Source organism: Sphaeramia orbicularis, chromosome 5 (genome assembly GCF_902148855.1).
Source record: "Sphaeramia orbicularis chromosome 5, fSphaOr1.1, whole genome shotgun sequence".
NCBI lineage: Eukaryota > Metazoa > Chordata > Actinopteri > Kurtiformes > Apogonidae > Sphaeramia > Sphaeramia orbicularis.
Window position 1 is genome coordinate 9544107 of NC_043961.1, and position 13723 is coordinate 9557829.

Consider the following 13723-nt stretch of genomic DNA (forward strand, 5'->3'; position numbering starts at 1 on the left):
TGCAGCAGAAGTGAATATGAATTATTCCATGGAAACCACTCAATTTATTCAGTGTGATAAATATGAAAGTAATGTCTAACACTGGGATTGGAGAAAGCATGCAGCCTCACCTGCTGGTGACAAGCTGACAATGCAGCAAAATGTTGAGAGTGGAGTTATTGAGGCACAGTTTGATTGTGTTTCCATGGGCGGGCGGTCTGCAGAAGAACCTATTTGTTTTGTCTGAGCTGCATTGAAGTTCTTCACTCGTAGGTGTGTATGCAGATGGTAACCAAGATATGTGCTGTGGGCAGAATCCTGTTCTAAACACGGGGGCACGGGCCTGCCAGATGTTCCCAAAAAACTACATTCTTCTTAAGCAAAGCACAAAGGATGCCTGAAGCACGGCCTCCCAATACTTTAGAAAGTTTTTACTGACTCCAGTCCATCACTGCTGATATTTGTTTCCCAACTGGAGAGGTAAGAACTAGAAATTGAAATAATCTTCCAGTCTTTGCGTGGATTAGATTTGTTCCCTTTTGTTAAACTTTACACAACTGACAGTTTTTACAGAGAAACTTGAAACATGGTTTGTGATTAGGCTGCTCAAATATGTACGACAATGCAAATATGAGGATGCTGAAACTCTGGCAAGACCAGCAGTAGATGCACTAATCCAAAACCAACAGGCAGCTGCGCTACTTGGGGGCCTGTGCTCAGGGAAAAGGGCCCTGTTTGTTTTTTAAAGCTTTGTTCAAAGAATACACTGGTTTTCAGCACAGTTTCCTAAAACATTCAAGACAAAAAAAAAAAAAAAAAAGCGATTTAAAGAAATGAATTAACAGAAGTACATTTTACTTGTAGGGTTTTATTCATTTTTCAACCTACAATGAGCAGTAAACTCAGAGAAAACAATCAAAGGCTATGACGAAGGTAAAACAAGAATAGGATGTTGACTTTACAGCTACTTACATCAACGTTCCTATCGTAAGAGTGGAATAAAATGAACTGAATTCACATTAAAAACATACCATACTTTTTCCTCAATCTTTACATGATTGAAATCCTGCCTAAAATTGTAACAGATTGGTGATTTTTTTTTGGCAAAGTTGTTATCCCTCACACACGCTTCTGGGAAGAAAAACATTTTCCATTTACTGACTTTAAATACATCATAGTATTAACTTCAAGTAACAGGTAAGGGAGTCTTTTTTTTTTTTTGGAACAATTGTTAAAATTAAGTTAAAAGTCAGATGTAGACAGGGCTATGCAGAGAGAATCAGAGGATACTTGCAACTCAACTGATAAAATGATTGGTTCACATTTACACTGAAAAAGAAGTCCCTGATAGAGGCTGTAAAACAAAATATTCACATTCTGCTGCTTAAGTAAATATTGACATGGTTGCAGTATTTTCCCCGTTGCCTGCCCAGACATCATCTTTCATGCTAAACAATTCAACATAGTCCAGTTTAAAATATTCACCCTAAAACAGACAGCGTCTACGGTCTAGCCCCAACACACACTCACACAACACACACACACCTCAAGCTCACATTTCCATTTCCTCAAAAGGCGCGTGGGTGTATTTAAGGAATTAATTTGATTTAACTTTGTCTATCAAAATATAGAATTCGTTAATAATACATGGGAGGGCTAAAATACAGAGCAAGTGAACAAAGAAAATAAAATACAAAGCATTTTGTTTTTGCTAATACAGTAGCTATAGGACCATAGAGTTCAAAGTTCAGGCATTGCCAGGTTTTGTTCCCAGTGAGGGAGCAAGACAAAAGGTACAAGGGTCTTCCAATTACTGGGACTATGCCTTGATGCTCAGCTGTGGATATAGTTCGCCTTTTTGCCTGATCTCAGATCAGATGTTTAGGCTGCCCACAACACTCATGGCCTCACCTTGGATTACCACATGGTAGCTGTTTTTTCTGCTCAAACTGTCGGAAAATCGTCAGGTCTGGCCATCGAGCAAAATTCATTTAAGCTGAAGGAAAAAAACAAGTATCCGATAAAAAAAATGAGTGTATCATAGTTAAAACCACAAACTGGGATTTAAAATTCAAAGTCTTTTTCTGCCATGTCAATGGCCCAGGCGAACTTCTCACGCTGGGTTTTATTGTAGATCTTCTCAATAGGGATGCCCCATTTTTTACACCTACAGAAATAAAAACACATGAGTTAAGTTCAATGTTTACTGACTGAATACAGCTTTTTAAAAATGGGTGAAAAGAAAAGACAGAGGCATCTTCCCCCAAATATTCATATCTTACCAAGCCACAGAAATGCGAGGGTCCAGATAGTTGAGCTTGGAAGTGCCCAGAGCGATCTGCTTGTTCTCCTCACGGTCAGTGGCCTGCACCTCCAGCTTCATCAGCTGTTCCTCTATCCTTTGGACTGCCTTCCTCTTGGTCTCCACTGTCCTACAGGACAAAGGACGACAGAGTCTTAGAAATGCTGGCATGAAACAGAGGACAGGGATCTAAGGCTACATTCAGAGACAGGTAAATGTGGCAAAATCTGATGTTTATGTCCATATGTGACCTGGATCTGATCAGTTAAAGACAATCTGAACAGCACCAATCTGACCCAGACCACTTTCATATGTGGTCCTAAGTCAGACCCAGACCACTTTCATATGTGGTCCTAAATCTGACACAGATCTGATATTTTCCAATGTGACTTCAGTCTGAAGGGTCAGGTCACATTTATCCGACCTTTATGTCATTGAAATGTGACAAACATAACAATTCTGCTCTGAGACTAGATGCCTCCATATTTCCTTCTGCAAACACAGCGTGTGTCTGGGTGGTCACATATTCCAACAGGACCTCTTTTGTGCATGTGGGTCACTTCAGAGTCACATTCAGTTCAGATTCAAAACTGATATCAGTCGCATTTAATGTGGAATATGAACAAACAGAAAATAATTTTTTTTAAAAATCGCATTTCACCAAAAATCTGACCTGTACATTCAGACCTGCTGTGTGAACGTAGTGTAGTTCACCTTTTACCCAGTGTGCACATACTTTTTGGACTTGTCGTCTCTCAATCCTTTGGCATCAGCCTTCGCAGCTTTCAGATCTCTCTTAGCATTTGCAAGCTGGTCCCTTTTAGCATCAATCTAAGAAAAATAAGGATTGAAAAAAATTTACAATTTGGCAACCATTTGAAATATCCTTGTTATTCAGTAAGTATTAATGTGATGATTCTATTCCATCATATTTTGAATTTAAAATTAAGACACATCCTCTTCATAGTGAGGAGGTGTTACAAACCCCCTCCTCACCTTCGCCTGCAGGTTCTGCATAGACTTTTCAAATGTTTTGGGTGGAGCCCTCTGGTGGTTACACAGGATGGCCACAGCTCTGTTGGCCCTGTTGTAGGACAAAATCTTGGCTGGAATGTTCTCGTCCTCTGGAGTATGACAGAGGAGTGGATCAGATTAAGTTCATTCAGAATGACTCAGAACGTCAAACACAGAACAGCATCCACATTAAACTGACCATTAGTTCTAAAAAAAAAAAAAAGCAGACGGACAGGCCGCTGTATTTTCTAATGCTCTGATCAAACCAAGCTGAGCATGATTACCGTTTGTGAGCTCCTTCAACTGTTGCTGCAGGGTGATTGAGGCATTGTAAGTACGGAAAACTTTAGCCGACAGACCGTCCATCAGCTCCTGAAGGTGTTTGTTGAGGACTGAAGTCTGGAAGAAACACATAGAATATGTAAAAAAAAACCTCACTGTTTCCTCCAGGATATTACCAGATATTAACAGAATGATTTTTCTTACATTCAGACGATCGAACAGGTCATCGTCTGGCTCTTTGTTCTCCATAAACAACTGTAAATTTTTAAATACCTAAAGAGGCAACAACAACAACGATGAGTAAACAACAGTAATATTTACACACAAACTGAGCTGCTTCAGTGTGACACGTGCCCTCACCCTTTTTTCCACTGGGACTTTGTTGTAGTAGCGGATGGAGTCTTTACCCAGGAAATCGAACTCCACTACGTATTCCTGACCCTCATTCTCTGGATACAGTTTGATGTGTTCAACTCTCAAGGAGCAGCAGCCGACAGTGTCTGCGGTCTCCCCCTCCTCCTTCTCATTCCCTGCTCTCAGAGCCAGCTAGTGCACATCAGGACAGATGGATTAAAGCCGGCTTACAAAAACATGACCCTCACTACAGCCAGTGGTTAAGCACCCGCTTAAACCCCACTGTCAGAGTTTAGTCATTGTTTCAAAACTACATTAAACTCCCCTGAGCTCCAACCAGGGTTCACACACATTTTTAAAGGTCAAATTCAAACACTTTTACGGGTCATTTTCTAATTTTCCTTATCGCTGGAGTAAAACACATCTACAAGAATACATAAACTCATGATTTCTTTTTTACTTTTTAATCACAATGATGTACACTGTATTATGTATAAACATCTAAAATTATGTTTCATAATATCAAAAAGTTTAGAAATTAAAAAGGAGAAAAAGTTTTATCCAAAAAAGAAAAAAAAAAAAAAGGAAGCCACTTGGCATTCTTCAGACACACTGGAACCAAAGAGACAAAGATTAAGATAAAAATGTGCTCAAGTCAACCTGAAAACACCTGGAATTTTCTGTTTTGACAAAGTTTTATTTTTCTAAATGTATCACCTCTATGTAAGCAGCTTCGGGTTTCCATCTAACCTGGCAGAGTTCATATTAAAAATAAATAAATCACATCAGAGCTACAATTAAAAGACTGAAAACAGACTGAATTGATCTCCTTGAATGCTTTTAAATCCAAACTCAAAGTGCTACAGACTAACTCAATGACTTGCACTTGTTTTTCATTGTTTGACTTGTCCTGTAAATTATTGTATTTCATGCTGCCTCTTGGCCAGAACTCCCTTGGAAAAGAGGTTCTTAAAATCAATGGGATCTTTTTTCCTGGTTTAAAAAAAAAAAAAAAAACAATTGCAAGGACTTTCAAGTACTTCAACTAAAATTCAAGCACTTTCCAGACCCTGAAATTCAAGCATTTTCAAGGCTTTCAAGCACCCATACCATCCCTAGACAACCCCAGTCTTACCTTGTCAATAAAGTAGATTGCCACAGCTCTCTGCCTGACCCTCATCTCCTTAGATTTCCAGTCTTCACGATACTGAGCTCTGATGCGGTCCACACATTTCTTCAATCTGCGGGCCGTTTCATACTTCTGCCAATCTTTCTCTCCCTACAGAAAAACAAGGGGAGGGCACATGTTTATAGTTAAACATGTCATGTGAACTCAGCTGATAGGTTAACGCACAGCCCAGGACATGTCACGCATGGCAACGAACTGCACACATAACCATTGCAAGACTAGACTCAAAACATGTAGGGTTTTGTGTTTTTACATTCAAGGGGGAAAAACAGTACTTTAGAATGTATGAAAACATCAGTAATAAGGACAGATGATTTAAATAAAACCGTCCTACACAAGTCCAACACGTACCTTGATCCTAGAACTGGGATTCAGCATGATGTATTTAATGGATCCTTGAATGTTCTCCGTCCACGACACCAGCCAGGTCACTTTGTTGTCATGACGAACCTCCTTCCACTTGGTGCCTGGAGGCGGCTCAGGGTGCTTGGAGTTCCTATGAGTAGCGCATTAACATTGAATCATCCCACTCAGAGCAGTCCATAACCCGGACCGTTCCAAAAAGAAACTGTACTCACTTGCTGCAGTTGATGATGATGTCTTGTGGCCTGATGCGCCGTTTGAGCATGCCCATCTTCGGGTGGTCTCCGCGACCTCGGAAAAGGCCAGGAGGCTCAATTCTAAAGTTCGCAATACGTTCCCTGTGGTTGTCCATGATGCAGAAACCGTACTCCTGCAACAAGCGCTCGTTTTCTTCTTTGATTTTCTGCAAAGACAACAATAATTTTAACTATACAGACATATGGGTGCAACATTAAAACATTTAGGTACCAAATAAAAAAAAAAAAAGGGAGGTTTTATTTTGTGTTGTCACTGCATTAAATGGGCAAGATTTACACAGTGAACTATCAAGGAATTAAAAAAAATATATCATTGATGTGACCTTTCCAATACTTTAATCACACCATCCTGCTCATACAGTGGATGGGCCTTTGTAGAATTTAACCTAGTTTTGATAAATAGGAGCGGATCAGATGAAGCTCATACCAGTTTCTGTTCTTTCGTCATGGCCTTCCTGGCTTCAGAAAGTCCCTTGAAATATTCACTCATCTCAGTGAAGTTGCATTTCTTTAGGTCTGTAATTTTGGCCTTTTCCTCTGAGGTCATTTCCTTGAATAAGCACACATGATATGTTCAAAATGGACATCTGCACAAATACATTACACAACTAAAAACAGTATAGTGAGTTAAGGTAGAGAAATCATCCATATTCAACCATACCTTCCTCCAATCTTTAAAAAAGTTTTTACGAAAAATGTCTTTTGTCGTGTACTCATGATCCAGCATTTTGGAAAAGAACGTTGCCACTTCCTCCGCTTCTGGGCTGAGCTTCATAGGTTTACCTTTAAAAATAAATAAAAACAGTTGTGACCTACATCGACAGTTGCAGTCACACACTTGGATAAGGTCCTAACTGAAGTAAAATTCAAATGCTCTGTAGTAATGTGTTCTTACCATCATAGTAAAATTTAACGTTGCTAGGAAGAGGCTCATACGGTGGTGCAAACACTGGCCCTTTGTGTTCCAAAAACTTCCATTTGACACCATCTGTGTACCTCTCCTCCTCCCACCTGGAATCATCCAAAAAGTAGCACCATCCAATAAGGAATTCGATAATGCCACAGAAATAAGACATCAACGCACTGATAAACAACATGTAGGTATGAGCAACAGGCAGACATGAAGAACTCACCATTTCCACTTTTCTTCTGCCTCTTTCTTTACTTTCTTTTTTCCAGTGACTTCTGCTTTTTTATCTTTTGTCTTTTTGGACTACAAAAAAAGGAAGAGAAACTATGCAAGTCTTTCACTCCCAGATTGTCAGAATACTAGTGAATACTTGTTAATATATTGGGCAGAACATGTCAAAGGGCAGCTTAAATTCTGTTCTGTTTATTATGTGCTCAAACAATTAAAATTAAAATCCAAGTTCATATACAAATGTCATTGACTTACCTCATCTTCTTGTTTTCTTTTTTTAGCCTTCTTATCATTCTCAGTCTTAATTTTCTTAGGCTTGAAGTCCAAGCTGTAAGACAACACTGTTAGAGGTTTCACCATTTGGGCCACATGGACAACGACAGACTGGTTATAAAAACAGCTGGTTCCACATACACTCCTGTATTTAATGTTACAAATAAATAATTGGAAAATGTGCAGATGTTTAACTTGTTACAGAACTCACTCATTGTCATCATCCCGTTCTCGTTTTAGAGACTTCGCAAGTTTAGGAGAGTGGTAAAAGTCTTCCTCCGGCTCAATCTTCATATGGGGAGGGCTGCAAAACCAAACCATTCAGGTCAGACACACCCCTTGTAAACATGTACATTCTGTTATCCTAAATGTATCACTCAGAAGAAACCCAACTCCACACATACCTGGCAAAGCCGTTCTCTTTCTCCTTTTTGACTTTACCATCAAGGGATTTCATCTGCAAGGATCATACAAAAACAGAGATGATAAGTCTCTACTTGGTTAAATATCTTTATGCAAAGAAAGTCCAATGATGAATGTGCATCCTCAACACAGAGGTGTGTATAGAATAAGCAGGAGTGAGTGATAGGACATTCACTTAACACTAAACGACTCATAATGATATCACATGACTATTCACCTTCTCTTCCTTCTTTTTCTCCTTGTGCTTGTCCTTGTGTTTGTCTGTGCTCCCATCTTTGTGCTTCATCTTTTCCTTCTCCTTGTCTCGATGCTTTTTGTCAGAGAAGTCCTTGTGATCACTAAAATATGTAGTAATGTAAAGCTATTAAGTCAGATGATTCCAGCCACCATTAATGTACACTTCTTAAACATAGCTTAACTCTTAACCCTATACAGTATTAATCTCTACCAAGACAAGACGGGGATCGGACGCCCATCCAATACCTGCTGCCATGCTTTGATTTCTCCCGTTCCTTGTCCTTCTTGTGGTCCTTGTGTTTGTGTTCTTTGTCTTTATATTTGTCTTTATGCTTGTGAGAGTCTACAAGAAAAAAAAAAAGTTGTAACCTTCAAACATTGTTGACAATCTTACAGTGGATTGAATAAACACTGTTATTCTGTAGCTACATCATCACGTACTAAAGCAGAGTTTCAGACAACTTAAAACAAAGATGAGGAAAAATAGACAAAAATTGCAACACAAAGTTCCTGTAGGCTGAAGTCTATTACACGGTAGCAGAGCACCTCCTACTGCCCGTATGAGCTGTCATTGTTTATAAGACAATGTAAAACAACTGACAGGTTGAAACATGCAAGTGAACAAACTAGGCTTTCACCTACACTTCCATTTGTAAGCTATGGTAGAAGATGTCACTTCAGGTAATTAAAGACAGTTCATAAAAACAGTATTCTTAGTAAACCCTCATCACGTTCACATGTTGAACAGAACATAAGACACAACACACAATCAGTAAAACAAGCAAAGAACAAGGACAATACAAGCTATCCATATTTCCCCAGATATACCAAAATAAATATTGCAGAATAAAACTACAAGAGTTTCATTAGCAAGTGTTTGGGTGTTACACTAATGGGGCCAAATTTCATTAAATAGTCAACTTGTCACAAAGTGATGCAAGGCAGTTTACACTCACAGTACTTGTTCATAATCCATTCTGAATTGTCTGAGAGTGATGTGCAAGCACAGTGTACTAGCATATGACTGGTTTAAAATATCAGATACCTCTAAAATGCAAAAACTGTAAACTGAACACTACAACGTAGCTGTACAGGACTGATTATGACCCTGACAGATGTGATATGGTGCCACTTAGTTTACTCAAGTCCTGCCAGTTGCTGATGAGTAAAAACAAAATAAAAACAGAACTACCAAACTGTATGTAGATGTTGGTCAGACTTCTGCACTGAGTTATATCCAGTTAAATTCCACAACATCAGACACTTTGTATTGCATGTACTTTTTAACGGGCTCCAACCACAGTATAGGATGTTTCCTACATATGACGTGTTAATCTAGAAAAGGTTGGGTCTGTTCAGATGACAGTCAGAAAACATGTTGCCTTATGGTTTAGGTCAGGGATTAGTTTAACAAAAAAAGAAAAAAGCTTCTGAGATTTTAATCGTTCTAACCGTTCTCCTCCTATCAGTGCCTATGTTGTTGAACCTCTACGTACAGATGTATTTAACTTCATGACCTGCTGTGCTAACTGCTTAAACGAGGGTCCACATAAACGGTACACTTTCTCCTAGCAAGTGGTAACTCCCTTTAACTCTATAAAAATGTATTGTTGACTTAAAAATGAGCGTTTAAGGATGTGTAAAAATATCTCTTCTGGTCACTGCACTTAAGAAGTCAATGAAGCACAATCCCTTGATGTTTCTCCTCCACTCAGCCATCTGCACTCACAGCCTGGGTTCAGCTTGCAGCAGTCAGGCCGCTACACCGAAAAAGAAAATGGCGCAGAGACTAAGTCCTCAACCCCCAAACCCTCACTTTCAGGTGGGAAATGTGGCGTTAAAAGCCATCCAACTACAACTACTAATACGCTAAAGTGATAAAACACGTCTAGCTGTGCACGAATATGGATCCAAATCGGGAAAATGTTTGGCGGAAGAGGTTTAACAAGACCTCTCTTTTGAACAATAGGCGCTTGTGAGTGAGACAGAGGACTTAGTCTCTGGACGCCATTTCTGTCCTCTACTGAGAACTACCGTTGCGTTACACTGATCGGTTAAGACATGTTTCAATTAGACAAAACTATGCTCATAAATCACTAACGACATGTCATTAACTTACCATTGACACGGGAGCCACAGTTAATCTGGAAAAATCAAAAAGATAAGTGTTAAATTTCGTAATAGCTAACTAGCCGGCTAACTAACTTTGAACTTGCTGGATGGCAGAGCGACAGTTTGTTAGCTGCCGGCTAGCGAGGCTATCTTTGCTACGATGGCTTAGCGGCTAATACTGACGCCGCTAGAGCTAACACTGGCTACAGCTAATACCAATTAAATCTAGCCTTACCCTACTTTATCATCAGGTTCATGGTTAACCACATAAATGGGACACTCTAACAGAAGTCATATTTCATCCACATTGGAGACACATTAGACAAAGTGTCCCGAACAGTGGAAGACGGTAAAATGAGTTGGCATACAAACACAGTGAGCTAAAGCATGCTAGCAAGCACTATTAGTAGTTAGCTAAGTTACCCTGTCAGAACCGACAAAATAAAACAGCAGCAGTATCACTGTGCCGCTTAACAACCAATGATGACAATCCGTCTAACATTACCTGGTCCTCGCTGTGGGAATGGTCCCCACTCATTTCCTAAGCGTGGTTTGATTGAGGAGTTAAAAATGAGACAGTAGGTGTTGAGTTAACACACCGGCGAAAGATGCAGGCAGAATGAAGAACGGGCACGGTTGTGTAAGAGATTGAAGTCCCAAATGTGCACCACTGCGCATGCGCCTGAATTTAAATGGTACAGGACACTGTGGCTCCTCCTCTTCTCAGCAAAACGTGTTGCTCTTGAAGCCACCCTGGGGTACACATGGTCCATATGAGGAAGGGCACAGGCTGCTGCAGGCCCACTGGGGCCCTGGGTTTACGGACAGACTCTACATATTATTATATACCTTCAGTTCAGAGGATATTCTAAAGTTCTACATGTATAAAACACTCTATGTATTTAACTTCATGATCTGCTGTCATGAAGCAGGCGTTATTGGTTACACAAACCAATAAAGTTTACGAGATGCATGTTAGTCACATATAACTTAAAGCAGAAAACAGAGACCATAAGCTATAATAACCGCAGTGCGTTTTATTGAAGGTTTATACACACATGATGGTAGGATACAAACACAGGTTTGTGTATTTGTGGTTTGGTGTTTGTGGTGGACATCAGTGTGTGATAGAGTTTAAGATCCACTTTATATTAAAAAAAGATGAAGATAAAGAAATGTAAAACATTATGAATGACCCTCATTTTTAAATAGTTAATTTCAAAGGGGGGGGGGGGGGGTACTGGATTAATTCGGTGCCTGGCTACAAAAAGACAAATGATAATTTATTGCATTTTTGTGAGTTTGAATGCTAAGCACATTACTATTTTCCACTACTTTTTCAGTTTTTAATAAAGGGAATAATAGATAGTATGCTCATTACAACCATGTAAAAACAACACAACACAAGACTGTACAACCTCAATAGAAATGTTTGTCTTTTATTATCTACATGAACTTAGTATCAGACAATAACATTATGGTTATTTCAGCTGAAAATGACATTAACGTATTGTCATAAACCAGATTCATTGTATTCAAAACTAAATGTTCTCAGCTAAATTCACACCTGACAAATGTCATTCTCTGCTCCCTGACCCAGTCTTTTCTGTAGTTAGATTATCCAAACAGTCTGTGTAGGTTCTCATTTGCCCAGGTCATCATTCTTCTTGGTAGTTTTTATCAGTTTAACTGATAGGAGTTTTGGCTTAACCAGTCCAGTTAAACTGAGAAAAACCACCAAGAAGTAGGATATCTAAAGGAGGTCCACAATTCTGTTTTCCACAGAGTTTCATCTTTAGGTTTCAGCTGTCCTGTAACAGTTTTTATAAACTATGAATTTCATCATAATTCTGCTGAAATATCTCTCCAACATTTAGACTGAATTCTCAAAGGAGGTTTTTGATTTTGATTCCAATCATAAGGGCCAGGGCTTTTCAAACACTCCTGCACTTGCACGTCAATCCTGTTTTGGTTTTTTTTAACCACTTATCATAAACAGAGCACAGCTGGGAGAGTCTATTTTACATCATATTTTTATTCACTTCACTGTTTAAAATATAGTCCATTTTCTGGAGTGGATCAGCGTGTTCCTGAACCATTACACTGGCATCAAAAGTGATGATGAATCTTATTCAAATGTGAAGAATGTGGATGTAGATTCTTGTCATGTGACCAACTTTTCTCTTTCCACTAGAGGGCGTTGTAATCCATATTATAACCACTGAAATTTTAACAATACACTCCCACTGATGTACAGTGTAGTCCACGCGTTTATCCAGTGTTTGGTTTGTCACCCATAGTCTATTTTAAGTGTTAAAGGTTGCAGGTTAGTTGAAGCTGTTGCTCATAACAGTTTGTATGAGCCCAAACTTTTACTTAATAGTTCATAACTGAGTGGATGTTTCTGCTGAGGAAATGTCGTGATGATGTTATTAAACTAAACTTTTGATGCAGATGCAGACATTGTATTGAGATGAGTCACACCAGGTACTTTAGTAAGTGTCTTTGAGTACCTAGAAAAGCACTATATAAAATCAATGTATTATTATTATTATTATTATTATTATTATTATTATTATTATTATTATTATTATTATTATTATTATTATTATTATTATTATTATTATTATTACCCTCTCCTGGATGTCAAATGTAAAGTCAAAGTGTCAGGGGTGGGAAATAAAAAACACACATGCAGTTCAGTGACATGGACCTGCTTAGTATCCAGAGGAAAGCATCTGTCACATGCACTGAACTCCCAGGTTCAACAGTTTGAGACTTCCAAGATTCACAAAAAATCTCTACAAGAAATATTTGGTACCAGGTGTAAGTGAGGTGTTATCTTTCTGAACAGTGGTTATTGTCTGGAACTGAACCTGAGGCCTAAAGTTTTTCAGTTCTTTGTGTCGTTTATTTGGATTTTCACGTAAATCATGTTTCTGCTTTTTGTATGTCCTGTTTCTTTGTGTGCAGCCAAAGGTGATTCTCCATTTTGTGTAGAATAAAGTTTAATCTAACCTAAAGGGGAACAGTTTTCATCAAGTCAGTCACCTGTAAAACTACTGTGACTGACCTATAAACGGAACTGAAAACACCTCTGTTCATTTGAGCAGAGAACAACTGAAGGGTTCTGTCTGCACACTTCTCTTTTATTACCCTAGCCCCTGAAGGGAAGGTAAGGGCTATTGTTTTTGGTTCAGTTTGTTGGTTTGTTTACACTTTAGCAGCAAAACTATTGGTTGAATTCATACCTAATTAGGTTTATAGATTGTCACTGACCCAGAATAGATGTCATTATACTTGGGAAAGGTATGTCAAAGTTCACAGTTTTTATGATTTTTTACAATCTTCTTATTTACTTATAATGGATGAAATATGTGTGAGGGGACATTTTTTATTTATTTTTGATAAATGTTTTATTTTCATTGTGCATCCCCAGAAGTACAAGACAAAAAAAGACAAATTCACATTTTATCATATAAAATTTTGTGACACACAAAGTATGAACCCCACCCTCCCCAAAACCAGTGAGGGGCAGGGTTTGTTGTGCCTGGCACCGCTTTTTTAAATTTATTTTTTATTGTTTATGTTTTAACTGTACTTGTGTTTTTAACTGGTCTCTTTTCTGTGAATTGCCGTGTGTATGAATTGTACTACACAAATAAATCTGCCTTTCCTATGAAGCCGAGGCGAGTATATGTCAGAACTAAAACGAAGCTTCAGTGTTCATGTTGAATTTATGTATAAAGTGTGATCAGATACTGTACATATTAAATATTAAACTGTCAATACACTCA

The 13723-nt window shown here is 38.6% G+C and overlaps 1 protein-coding gene across 1 annotated transcript; it reads right to left on the minus strand.

Moving 5' to 3' along the window:
* Positions 1-827: 827 nt before the first annotated feature.
* Positions 828-10578, minus strand: top1a (DNA topoisomerase Ia). Its single transcript, XM_030133766.1, has 21 exons — positions 10432-10578; positions 9934-9958; positions 8061-8157; positions 7795-7915; positions 7559-7611; positions 7366-7458; positions 7137-7209; positions 6874-6953; positions 6636-6751; positions 6402-6523; positions 6168-6290; positions 5699-5886; positions 5472-5616; positions 5067-5210; positions 3938-4123; positions 3782-3850; positions 3580-3694; positions 3278-3405; positions 3018-3112; positions 2262-2411; positions 828-2146 (listed from the first exon to the last, which is right to left on the minus strand). Exons 1-21 carry the CDS (start codon positions 10462-10464, stop codon positions 2044-2046), a joined length of 2259 nt encoding a protein of 752 aa, XP_029989626.1. The 5' UTR covers positions 10465-10578; the 3' UTR covers positions 828-2043.
* Positions 10579-13723: the final 3145 nt, after the last annotated feature.